Raw genomic sequence first — 13674 nt, forward strand, 5'->3', positions numbered from 1 at the left:
CAGCTCCTGATCCATGCCCTTCCTTGCATTATAAATCAAAGTTGAGATGTTCGTTGATGGTTGCACAATGTAGAAGACCATGCTTGCCTTTGATTCTGTATGGGATCACTAGAACTGAAATAGTTAACTCAATTTCCACAGACACTGAGTTTCTGTAGTAATTTCTGTTCTTGTTTCAGATTTCCAGCATTCACAGTTGCTTGTTATGATTTATCATATCTGACTGCTTAGATGCACTTGTTCAAGTGCAGCAGGTCCTATGCTACATTCACCAAGACGCCTGAGGCAGCACATTTCAAACTCATGGCCACTACCATCTCAGAGGACAAGGGCAGCAGACGCATGGAACATCAACATCTAAAAGTTCTCTAGCAAGCTACTCACCACCCTAACTTGCAAATATATCACAGTTCCTTCAATGCCACTGGGTCAAAGTCCTAGAGCTCCTTCACTGATAACATTGTGGTTGTGCCTAAAGCAAAAGGACTGCATTGGTTCAAGAAAGCAGCTCACCACCATCTTCTCCAAGGTAACTAGGGATGGGCAATAAATATTGGTCTAGCCAGCGAAGCCCACATTCACTGAATGAACAAAAAAAAATCAGGCTTGGGCTAATCAGTAGCAAGTAAATTTGTGCTACAGCATGCCCAACAATGACCATCTCCGCCAAGAGAGAATCCAAACATCACTGCTTGTAATCAATGGCAAAAACATTGCAAAATACACACTACCAACACATGGGGCTTTACCATTGACCAGAAAATGAATTGGACCAGCTGCATAAATACAATGGTTGCAAGAGCAGGTCAGACACTAGGCATACAGCAGCAAGTAACTCACCTCCTGACCCCCCCAAAGTGTTCCACCATCTACGAGGCACTTGTCAGGATTCTGATGGAATACTCCCCACGTGGTTGGATGGGTGCAGATCCAGCAACATTCAAGAAGCTTTATACCATGCAGGACAAACTATCCCCTTGATTGGCACTGCATCAAACTCCTTCAGTATTCACTCCTTCCACCTTTGACATACAGTGGGAGCAGTGTGAAGTCACCGTTGGCCTAACGGATCAGAGGGCTGCTCTCCTGTCAGAAAGTGAGAGAACTGGTGGTGCTTTAACCTGAGGATCACCACCTCTCAGGTGAGGGGAGAAGTTGAGAAGGTGGGCCCTGCATGGTAACCTCAGCCGATGCAAGAATCGAACCCACACTGTTGGTGTCACTCTGCATCACAAACCCGTCATACCATCTATAAGTTGCACTGCAAAAATCTCCCTCAGGCTCTTCACACAGCATCTTACAAATCTGTGACCCCGACTATCAAGGAGGACAAGGGCGGCAGATGCATGGGAACATCACCATTCCAAACCACATGCAGGTCGTTCTGCTTTAACGCGGTAATTGCGTTGCTGTGCAACACCATGTTTTAGAAAATCACGCAATATAATAATGGGGCCTATGGCAATAACAGGGTTAGGGACAAACCACTAATAATAATCAGTAAAATCAAAACATAAATAGTAGTTAGCCTAGCACAAACGATAGCACTGTCTAAGTAAATCTTTAAATCATATATTTTAATGTAATAATACAGTAAATTTAACACTTTAACACTCAAATCACTGACTATAGCACTGTACCTTTCATAAAGCACATCACCAGAAAGCATGCAAGCCAACTGACCATATGATGCCGATGTGGAAGTCCAGCCCTCCTCAAGATTCTCTCCCCCCCGTTTGAAATAAAGTTCTTTCTAAATGTAGACTACAATTCCCAGTTTCAAGCTAGGTTTCAAGGATTGCAGAGCTGATTGCACTCCTGGTTTAGCTGAACACACTGAATTTGCATTTTGCAGACCGAGGCTCCTGTGGCTAGGTTTTGCTGTTCAGGAAATTGCCGGGGATGGAATCACGTAACAGAGAACAAGAGTTTGCCTTATAAAAAAAAATCCACAATTCACTAATCGGGTTACAGCCAAATAGCGTTTAATAAACGCACGTTATTGGAGAACTACCTGTACAATCCTGACTTGAAACCGTATCTACAACCACTCCAACACTGTTGCTGGTTTAATTCTAGAGGTCTTTAATAGCTCTGTTTGTCTGATTACACAACATGGACGGGGCTATTGAAGGAGGCTCGCACTACTACCTGCTCAATAGCAATTAGAGATGGGCAATAAACGCTGGCCTAGTCAGTGACTCTTACATCCAGTAAATGAATTTAAGAAAAGATCAGATTTCCTTCCCTAAAAGACATTAGTGATGCTTACAACAATGGTTACCAACAATAGATTTTAATTCCTGTTGACGTGGTACAGTTTGAACCTTAGTCTCCAGTGTATTAGTCTGAGCCTCTGGATTATTAATCCAATGACATTACCATGATGCCACTGTATAATTTTAATCCTATACATTCTTCTTTAGGTAAGTAAAATGAAGCTGTTTATTTTTTTCTCTCCCGGGGACCTTTGCTTTTTGTGACGATCATAAAGATCCTTTATAGTGAACTATACCTTGATGATAGTGCTGCAGTTTTTAGCAGTGCATTTATTTTCTTCTCACACAAACATGTGGCTGCTATTAATATAGCCCTGTCAGCAAGTGATAGCTTATGGGAAAACAAACATTAATTAATATCACAGCACATATCACTGAACTTCTGCATAACTTTTGATAAGGTCAAGGCTAAATTTCATTTCTAACTTTTTTATTTCATGCTGTAAGATTTTGAATGGAAATATTATTATCACTTTGCTTCAGCACTTTCATAATGATGGTCATATAACAATTCTGTCTGCCTTAGACATTTCCCAAGGTGAAGCCTGAGACTACAGTTCCTGAAGGATTAGCTGGCCTCAATAGCAGCAGTCCTATCTCTCAGTCAACAAGTCATGAAACCAAGATCCATTCCAAGCACATCATTCAGTATCAGGCTTCAGTGTCGTATTAAGCATTGCTGCATTATCATTCTTTCGAATGAAGCGTTCAACCAAAGCCCCATTTGCCTTGTTAGAAAGTATGTTTCTTCATAGCAAATTAGTACACAAATTGTCTTGACCAAATTGACATCACACCTTGAAAGTTGAGGACATAGCAATGAGAGAACCACTAATGTCTATTAAAATAGCTGAAGTGTTATTCTATAGGAAACTTGTTTTGCCAGAAAATGCTATTGAACAAAGCTATTGTGTTTGGAGATGAAAAACTGTATTTGAAATAAGGGAATAAACCTTGAAAATTAGCACTTGTGATGCTAATAACTTCCGGCCCTCACATCATTGCTGATGTCACACGCTCAGTGACTTCCGCCCCCCCACCCCCTCCCCACTGCCGTGGTCACCACCACTTCTGCCCCCACCAACGCCACTCACCTGCATTCTGCTGACATGCTCCCCACAGATCCCACTGTCACCATCCCCGCCCCCCAGAACCCTGAGGGGAACATCACCCCTGCTCATGACTCCACCCCATTCCCCCCACCACCACACCCACTCCAGTTTCAGACTCCGCCTCCACTCCCAGCTCCACACCTACACCAGATCCCAGCTCCCAGTCCTGCCGAGTTTTCACCATCCCCCCAGACCTCCCCCTCACTGAGGACGAACGATCAATCCTCAGCAAAGGACTCACCTTCATCCCCCTTCATCCACACATCAATGAATTTAATACACGCCGTGACGCCGAACACTTCTTCCGTCGCCTCCGCCTCCGAGCATATTTTCACAATCAGGATTCCCACCCACCTTCCGAGGACCCCTTTGCCCACCTCCAAAACATTCATCCACCTGGATACCCCGCGCTGGCCTATTATCTGCCCTCGACCTCTTCATTTCCAACTGTCGCTGGGACATTAACTGCCTCAACCTGTCTACCCCCCTCCCCGACTCCAACCTCTCACCCTCACAATGCACAGCTCTCCAATCCCTCTGCTCCAATCCAGACCTCACCACCAAGCCAGCAGATAAAGGGGGTGCAGTGATAGTCTGGCGCACTGACCTCTACACCGCTGAAGCCAAATGCCAACTCGAGGACACCTCTCCCTACCGCCTCCTCAACCATGACCCCACTCCCATCACCAAACTATCATCTCCAAGACCATACAGAACCTCATCACCTCAGGAGATCTCCCACCCACAGCTTCCAACCTCATAGTCCGGGAACCCCGCACTGCCCGGTTCTACCTCCTTCCCAAGATCCACAAGCCTGACCACCCTGGCCGACCCATTGTCTCAGCATGCTCCTGCCCCACTGAATTCATTTCTACCTACCTCGACACTGTCCTATCCCCCCTAGTCTAGGAACTCCCCACATACATTCGAGACACCACACACGCCCTCCACCTCCAAGACTTCCGTTTCCCTGGCCCCCAATGCCTCATCTTCACCATGGATATCCAATCCCTCTACACCTCCATCCGCCATGACCAGGGCCTCCAAGCCCTCATTTTTTTCCTCTCCTGATGTCCCCAACAGTATCCTTCCACCGACACTCTCATTCATCTGGCCGAACTGGTCCTCACCCTTAACAATTTCTCCTTTGAATCCTCCCACTTCCTCCAGACCAAAGGGGTAGCCATGTGCACCTGTATGGGCCCAGCTATGCCTGTCTCTTTGTTAGCTACGTAGAACAGTCCATTTTGCATAATTACACCGGCACCACTCTCCACCTCTTCCTCCGCTACATTGATGACTGCATTGGCACCACCTCGTGCTCCCGCGAGGAGGTTGAGCAATTCATCAACTTCACCAACACATTCCACCCTGACCTTAAATTTACCTGTACCATCTCTGACACCTCTCTCCCTTCCTGAACCCCCCCATCTCCGTTAATGACAACCGACATTTTTTACAAACCCACCAACTCCCACAGCTACCTGGATTAACCTCTTCCCACCCTACTTCCTGCAAAAATGCCATCCTGTATTCCCAATTCCTCCGCCTCCGCCGTATCTGCTCCCAGGAGGACCAGTTCCACCACAGAACACACCAGATGGCCTCTTTCTTCAGAGACCGCAAATTCCCTTCCCATGTGGTTAAAGATGCCCTCCAACGCATCTCGTCCACATCCCGCACCTCCGCCCTCAGACCCCACCCCTCCAACCGTAACAAGGGCAGAACGCCCTAGGTGCTCACCTTCCACCCTACCAACCTTCGCATAAGCCAAATCATCTGCCGACATTTCCGCCACCTCCAAACGGACCCCACCACCAGGGATATACAGTAGCACCTCAACATACAAATGACCCCGTTCACAAAAAAATCGGTTTACGAACAGGATTGTACAGAAAATTTTGCTTCAATGTACATACGAAGTTCAAGGTGTGAACGCAAAAAGCCCATGGTTTCATTGTCATTGTTTTGCTTTGCTACGTGCGCTTTGAATATCCGAATAAAGGGAAAATTGCTTCAGTTCGCGAACTTTTCAGTTCGTGAACTGGGTCCCGGAATGGATTAAGTTCGTAAATTAAGGCGCTACTGTATTTCCCTCTCCACCCCTTTCCGCCTTCCGCAAAGACCGTTCCCTCCGTGACTACCTCGTCAGGTCCACGCCTCCCCTACAACCCACCCTCCCATCCTGGCACCTTCCCCAGCCACTGCAGGAATTGCAAAACCTGCGCCCACACCTCCTCCCTCACCTCTATCCAAGGCCCTAAAGGAGCCTTCCACATCCATCAAAGTTTTACTTGCACATCCACTAATATCATTTATTGTATCCGTTGCTCCCGATGCAGTCTCCTCTACATTGGGGAGATTGGACGCCTCCTAGCAGAGCGCTTTAGGGAACATCTCTGGGACACTCGCACCAATCAACCAAACCGCCCTGTGGCCCAACATTTCAACTCCCCCTCCCACTCTGCCAAGGACATGGAGGTCCTGGGCCTCCTTCACCGCCGCTCCCTCACCACCAGACGCCTGGAGGAAGAACGCCTCATCTTCCGCCTCGGAACACTTCAACCCCAGGGCATCAATGTGGACTTCAACAGCTTCCTCATTTCCCCTTCCTCCACCTCACCCTAGTTCCAAACTTCCAGCTCAGCACTGTCCCCATGACTTGTCCTACCTGCCTATCTTCTTTTCCACCTATCCACTCCCCCCTCCCCTGACCTATCACCTTCATCCCCCTCCCCCACTCACCTATTGTACTCTATGCTTCTTTCTCCCCATCCACCCTCCTCTCATTTATCTCTCCACCCTTCAGGCTCTCTGCCTGTATTTCTGATGAAGGGCTTTTGCCCGAAACGTTGATTTTACTGCTCCTCGGATGCTGCCTGAACTGCTGTGCTCTTCCAGCACCATTCTAATCTGGACTCTGGTTTCCAACATCTGCAATCATTGTTTTTACCTAATAACTAAAAGTGCCTTGTCAGCTAAAGATACAAACTGATATGAAAGAAAAGCATTGTACCCAAGTCTAGCCAAACATCAGAGAGTAAGGAACTGCTCCCAAGTGGACAGACTTGATGAAAAGTTAACCATTTAGAGTGTATAAAGAGCCTCTTCAGAATCTTGTATGTTTTAATGAGATCACTTCTAGTTATGGTTGAATCATGCAAAATTAGCCAAATCAATGTGAAAGATCACATGTTGATAAAATGTGTTTCATGCCCAAAACTACTTTTGCTCTTGTTTTAGGCAAATTTTTTTCTCTCTGCTTCAAGATTCAAGTTACCCACATAAGGTCCCGCCTATAAAACTAACCACAATCACGGGTTGAAACTGAGATTCTGCTAATTGCGCTGGTTGGGGAAAGTTCTTTATATGGTATTCATTTGCTGGAATGTAACAGTCAAAGCACCAATAGCCATGCAAGAACAACCAGGACATTGACAGGCCTGAATACCACACTGTCATTATAGCTCTGGAGTTCAGGCACCTCAACATTAACTTTGCCACCCATAGTTAAAAGCTTCAGCTGAAACCTGCAGAGATGAAGTTGAGGCATTGGAGGCAGTACACAAACCTCCAAACAAACTATCTACCCAAATCTTTATGCCACATGTGGCAGAGTCTGCAGATCCTGCAGTGAATATATCAGCCATGTCTGAACTCTCAGGTTGCTGAGGGACTGCCTAAGAAGAGAAGCAGCATTGGTCTCTGCACCCAATTTCATGTAATCCTTAAACATAAGGTGTCTTGGACAGTATTCCATACTTGTCAGCAGAAAATATGTTAAAAAGTGATGCTTTGGACAATTCCCTGACTGTAATCCATAATGTGACACTTCTAACCATTAAGCAAAACACTGAAAACCGTAGAAAAATGTTAATCTCACGAACAGATGACTTGGGGGTGGGCAAGATATTCAACTGTCATTTTCTGATTGGAGCAGAAAATGAGAAGATTAGAAGAAATATGAAGTTGGAGTGTTCATTGACTAACTAACCTTGTGTGTTGTTGCTGGAGATGCCAGGTACCTGGTCATAGCTCAAAAGCTGAACAGGGAAAAAATAAAATCTGAATGTGCTAGTGAGAAGTGACATAGATTAATCTGCACTTTTATCAGATTTGCCACTTGCATACCTCATTTCACAATCCTGCCTCTCATTGACTTGTGTCACATCATTCTGCCCAGTCTGCTGGAAGCAGCTTGATTTATTTGATTTCTATACTGTCACTTGCTGCAAGTCAGTGACACATTTTATGGCTGTGGGTATCCATCAGCTGATGGACATCTCCTGAATGGCCAGGCCATGATCAGTTTCAATATAATTCAAAACCATGTTTGCATTTTGTGGTCATGCTGTCCGTCCATTGCAGACACTCTGAATTTTACTTGCAACACCAACCCATTGCTCCTTTCAATTATCGTGAAGCTCCAGTACTGTACACAAATCATTAGCTGACGAACTTGCTGCTGATCTTGTATTTTTTTTCTTTTAAAAGGTGGCCTCAAGGGTTCTGCTACTGTGACCAGCTAAACAGACTGAGAGACGATTGCACTGCCTTCCTCTCTTCCTGAAGGGGACTGCCTTTCCACAGCTGTTCTGCTGCCTAGAGGCTAGCCCCTTTGCTGCCTTTCTCTGCATGGAGGTGTTGATTGATATCTCTGATTGACATCCTGGGCAACTAGATTGGCTGCTACAGACATTGTTCAGCAGGTCCTTGGGAAAGGGAGTGGAACTTACTGTCTCCATCTGCTTGTGATCACTTGTGAATTGTGAAACAGTAGGCCACAAACCTAATTAATTCTAACTCACTAAGTGTGTGTATGTTCTCTCATGGTGAACTCTCAGAAAGAGTAAGGTCCTTTGAGGAGTCCTTATCATGCATGCCATATTAATGACAATGGGCTAATCATTATTATTTATTTAACAACAATAAAACACATTCCAAATTATTAAGCAGACCTTCCAGTAAGCAACTGATTTCTGTGTGTGCAGCTTGCAGACTCACGGCTAGACTGACAGCACTGCGTACACATAGCACATAGGTAAAAGGCCAATGCACTTAATTGCAAGGTACACATACACCAAGTTATGTCCACAGACTCTTGCTCCAGAGTACAGCCAGCCAGTTCTGACTGAAGGTCAGTCACAGCAGGAACTGTGAATGACTGCAAGTTGACTGACAGCTAACTTGATCAGATGTGTCATGGTTATTTTTGTGCCTCTTGATAAAAATGCAGAACTTGGCAGGACTAAAGGCAGCAGGATAGGACACGCAGGTCGTAAAGGAGTTACCATTCAGTTCAAGTCACAGTGAGGTGTCTCTACTGTCCTGCGCTCAAAGTATGCAGGACTGGTAGAAATGGGACAGAATGCAGCTCCCAGATCTCACCTCTGACAGTGGGGCTAGGAATGGGTTAGACTTCAATCGGCTTCCCAAGAAAATAAAGTCACTGACTTCCATCTCTTGAACGTCCCCTTTACATCCTTTCAAATGCACTTGCTCTGATCCCCACCTGTCTCAGTGAGTGACCATGAACTCAGGAAATTCCTAACATTTGCCCATTTGAAACTGGTTGCTGACATCAATCTCAGCCGCTACAGAGGGACAGAGAGAGAGACGAGATTATAAACAAATATCCTGCAAATGCAAATACTTCTCAATTGGAAGTACATCCCTTTAACAGGAGATTTTCGATGATAAAGCTCCCCTGAGGCATTGAACTCAATATCGTGCCCTGTCCTCGCCCCCTGCGGGATCCAATGAAAACGAGGGAAGGGCCAAGTCCCGAGTGAAGGGGCCAAGCTGCCCCGGGCCGCCCAGAGCCCGCCCCTCTCTCTGTCTATTGGTACATCCGGACCCTGATTGACAGCTAGGACGGGCTACCTGGGTCGCTGATTGGCTACGGCAGACGTCACACAGCAGCACCTCGGCCGAGGGGGCGTGGCTTGCTGCTGTTGCTGTGTCTCAGCTGTTTCTGAAGCTGGAAGAAACATGCCGAAAATGGCTCATCAGAGAACACATTTAGTGCTGGAGAATTACATCGGTGGGAAATTCGTGCCGTGCTCCAGGCATCTCGATTCCTACGACCCTTCCTCTGGAGATGTGTATTGCAGAGTGCCAGACAGTGGAAAGGAGGAGGTGAGACTGGTCCAGTGTCTACAATGTCTATCAGCTCCTGGATCGTTGCATTAAAATTATTCAGTAATTATTGAACAGTATTGACAAATAGAATAAATCGGGTTGGTTGTTTTCAAAATGATTGCAGCTTGCTCCTCTGCAGGCTGCATTGTAGATCAGGAATGAAAGCGATTATTGTTTTTTTGTAATATAAAAGGGAATATGTTTATTCTTCCTTTCGAGAGGTGGTGAGCTTGTTTATACGCAAATTATTTCATCTTATAACATGAGATGTTGAATATGAACTAAACATCATGCTTTCTTTAGTATTCAGGAGATCCGGTGGAGGATGGAGTCATTTTAAAATATTACTCGAATTATTATAATTATGTATCCAAATAGCGCGTGCAAAACAGTAACTGAAGAGGTCTGGCCAAAGATTAAATTTATACTCACACAATATAACATGCTTGATAAGCTTTTTAGCACAAATTACAAATTAAATATTAACTAACAAAACGTAAGATGTCAGCCTGACTCTAATTAGATCTTGTTCAACCCAAACAGTTGTTGGCATTATGGTTAACAGTTGTTAATCTCAATGCTATTAGAGATGGGGAAGAAAAAAATAAGTTGATGGAAGAGATCCTTTATCTCACATTCACACATGCTTTCTGAAGTGTTGATCACCAATGACATTGACGATAACTGTCTCACTGTCTACCAGTTTTACGATAACCAAAGATGCTGTAGATTGACACCATTGAGATGAATCCATAACCCAGGGCCATAAATCCACAACACAGATTTGACGGTTTTCAACATTCCTAAATCAGCTGGCTGGATAAGACTCGTCTGGCATCAGCCAAAGACAGTGCAGCATTGGTGACAACAATGGAGAAAGGTTAACTCATATTTCAACAATAAAGCTGTGGTAGGGATAAAATAAAGTTACATTCACTGCAATGTAGAAACCAAGGATTGGATCCAAACAGTTAAAGCATAAATTCCTACTGGTGGTGAGATGTGGCATTGGGGAATTATGAATTCTTTTGTTATTGGTTTAAAATATTTGGTCAGAAAATGTTGCAACACTTGACACATTGTAGTCACTGAGTTATTGTGCAGCATAGAAACATAAAAAAATAGGAGCAGAAATAAGGTTTTCAGCTCTTCTAGTTGGTTATGGGGCCACCATTATGTTACAAACTGCTAGTATCAACCAGCCTGCTTGTTAAAACTATGCTTTAATTGGCCAATGTTGCTATAATAAAGAAATCACCACTAGTGATCATGTGATAGTCGAAAAGTCAGGCAGCTTCCGAGGAGCAGGAGAGTTGACATTTCAGGCATAAGAGGTAAAAACAATGACTGCAGATGCTGGAAACCAGATTCTGGATTAGTGTTGGTGGAAGAGCACAGCAGTTCAGGCAGCATCCAAGGAGCTTCGAAATTGATGTTTCGGGCAAAAGCCCTTCATCTTTTATTCCTGATGAAGGGCTTTTGCCCGAAACGTCAATTTCGAAGCTCCTTGGATGCTGCCTGAACTGCTGTGCTCTTCCACCAACACTAATCCAGATTTCAGGCATAAGCCCTTCATCAGAAATGTGGAGTGGGAAGGGGGATGAGAGATAAATAGGTGGGTGGAGGTGGGGCTGGGGGAAGGCAGGTACGAAGGTGATAGGTGACTTATATGTCCTTGGAGAAGTGGGAGGGGGTATTGAAGTGGTCGGCCACAGGGCGATGGTGTTGTTTGATACCTGTGTCCCAGAGATGTTCCCTGAAATGCTCCATGTTTGGGGATGTAGAGGAGCCCACATGCAAGTCCTGGGCCTCCTCCGCCACCAAATCAAAGCCACCCACCATCTGGAGGAAGAATGCCTCATCTTCCGCCTTGGGACCATTCACCATGCGGCATGAACATTGACTTCACTCGTTTCCAAACCTCCCCTCCCCCCCACCTCATTCCAGATCCAACCCTCCCACTCAGCACTGCCCTCTTGACCTGTCCATCTTCCTTCCCACCTATCCGCCCCACCGACCTATCACAATTACCCCCCTACCTGCATCCACCTATTGCCTTCCCACCTCCCTATTTATCTCTCATCCCCCTTTCCCCTCCACGTTCTGAAATGTCGATTTTCCTGCTCCTCGGATGTTGTCTGACCTGCTGTGCTTTCCCAGCACCACCCTTTTCTACTCTGACTCTCCAGCATCTGCAGTCCTCACTTTCTCCTAGTTATCATGTGATATTATTGTTTGGGTTATAATTTCAGTGGATTATTGTTTTAACAAATAATATTATGATTTGTGAAATGGTACATAACATGAAATATATGCTGATTTGATATTTAAGAGACAGCAGGACATATGGGATAAACATTCCAGAAACTCACCATTTTTGCTACCAATGTGGAATTTATATTTAGTTTTGTACAAAGCGAAGGATGAAAGCCACAAGAGTGAGAAGGTCTATGAATGATTGACACAAAACTTTGATTCCAAACGACATCAAAACTATTCCGGTGAGTGAGGGAGGTAAATGCAACTATTTGAATGGCAGGCACAGGATGAACCTGCATTATTTAGAGTCATAGAGATGTACAGCATGGAAACAGACCCTTTGGTCCAACCTGTCCATGCCGACCAGATATCCTAACCCAATCTAGTCCCACCTGCCAGCACCCGGCCCATATCCCTCCAAACCCTTCCTATTCATATACCCATCCAAATGCCTCTTAAATGTTGCAATTGTGCCAGCCTCCACCACATCCTCTGGCAGCTCATTCCATACACGTACCACCCTCTGCGTGAAAACGTTGCCCCTTAGGTCTCTTTTATATCATTCCCCTCTCACCCTAAACCTATGCCCTCTAGTTCTGGACTCCCTGACCCCAGGGAAAAGACTTTGTCTATTTATCCTATCCATGCCCCTCAATTTTGTAAACCTCTATAAAGGTCACTCCTCAGCCTCTGATGCTCCAGAGAAAACAGCCCCAGCCTGTTCAGCCTCTCCCTACAGCTCAAATCCTCCAACCCTGGCAACATCCTTGTAAATCTTTTCTGAAACCTTTCAAGTTTCACAACATCTTTCCAATAGGAAGGAGACCAGAATTGCACGCAATATTCCAACAGTGGCCTAACCAATGTCCTGTACAGCCGCAACATGACCTCCCAACTCCTGTACTCAAGACTCTAACCAATAAAGGAAAGCATACCAAACGCCTTCTTCACTATCCTATCTACCTGTACTCCAAGGTCTCTTTGTTCAGCAACACCCCCTAGGACCTTACCATTAAGTGTATAAGTCCTGCTAAGATTTGCTTTCCCAAAATGCAGCACCTTGCATTTACCTGAATTAAACTCCATCTGCCACTTCTCAGCCCATTGGCCCATCTGGTCCAGATCCTGTTGTAATCTGAGGTAACCCTCTTCGCTGTCCAGTACACCTCCAATTTTTGTGTCAAGTGCAAACTTACTAACTGTACCTCTTATGCTCGCATCCAAATCATTTATGTAAATGACAAAAAGTAGCGGACCCAGCACTGACCCTTGTGGCACTCCACTGGTCACAGGCCTCCAGTCTGAAAAACAACGCTCCACCACCACCCTCTGTCTTCTACCTTTGAGCTAGTTCTGTACTCCATGAGATCTAACCTTTGTAATCAGTCTCCCACGGGGAACCTTGTCGAACGCCTCCCTGAAGTCCATATAGCTCGCATCTACTGCTTTGCCCTCATCAATCTTCTTTATTACTTCTTCAAAAAGCTCAAGTTTGTGAGAGATGATTTCCCACGCACAAAGCCATGTTGACTATCCCGAATCAGTCTTTGCCTTTCCAAATACATGTACATCCTGTCCCTCAGGATTCTCTCCAACAACTTGCACACCACCGAGGTCAGGCTCACCGGTCTATAGTTCCCTGGCTTATCTTTACCGCCCTTCTTAAACAGTGGCAGCACGTTTGCCAACCTCCAGTCTTCCGGCACCTCACCTGTGACTATCGATGATACAAATATCTCATCAAGAGGCCCGGCAATCACTTCTCTAGCTTCCCACAGAGTTCTCGGGTACACCTGATCAGGTCCTGGGAATTTATCCACCTTTAACCGTTTCAAGACATCCAGCACTTCCTCCTCTGTAATCTGGACATTTTGCAAGATGTC

General features: G+C 45.4%; 1 protein-coding gene across 2 annotated transcripts in view; it reads left to right on the plus strand.

The window, feature by feature from the left end:
• The first annotated feature begins 9343 nt into the window (after positions 1–9343).
• aldh8a1 (aldehyde dehydrogenase 8 family, member A1) overlaps positions 9344–13674 on the plus strand; it is a 46939-nt gene continuing 42608 nt past the window's right edge. The window contains exon 1 of one of the 2 annotated variants that reach the window (XM_087982027.1): positions 9344–9529. In XM_087982027.1, coding sequence (XP_087838153.1) covers positions 9383–9529 — 147 coding nt within the window. In that variant the 5' untranslated portion in view covers positions 9344–9382. The remainder of the gene's footprint in view (positions 9530–13674) is intronic. The other variant, XM_043686266.2, reaches the window with a different exon arrangement.

The sequence above is a fragment of the Chiloscyllium plagiosum genome, unplaced genomic scaffold (genome assembly GCF_037043375.1).
Source record: "Chiloscyllium plagiosum isolate Xiang-an unplaced genomic scaffold, Cpla_swu_hap1 HiC_scaffold_3, whole genome shotgun sequence".
Taxonomy (NCBI): Eukaryota; Metazoa; Chordata; class Chondrichthyes; order Orectolobiformes; family Hemiscylliidae; genus Chiloscyllium; species Chiloscyllium plagiosum.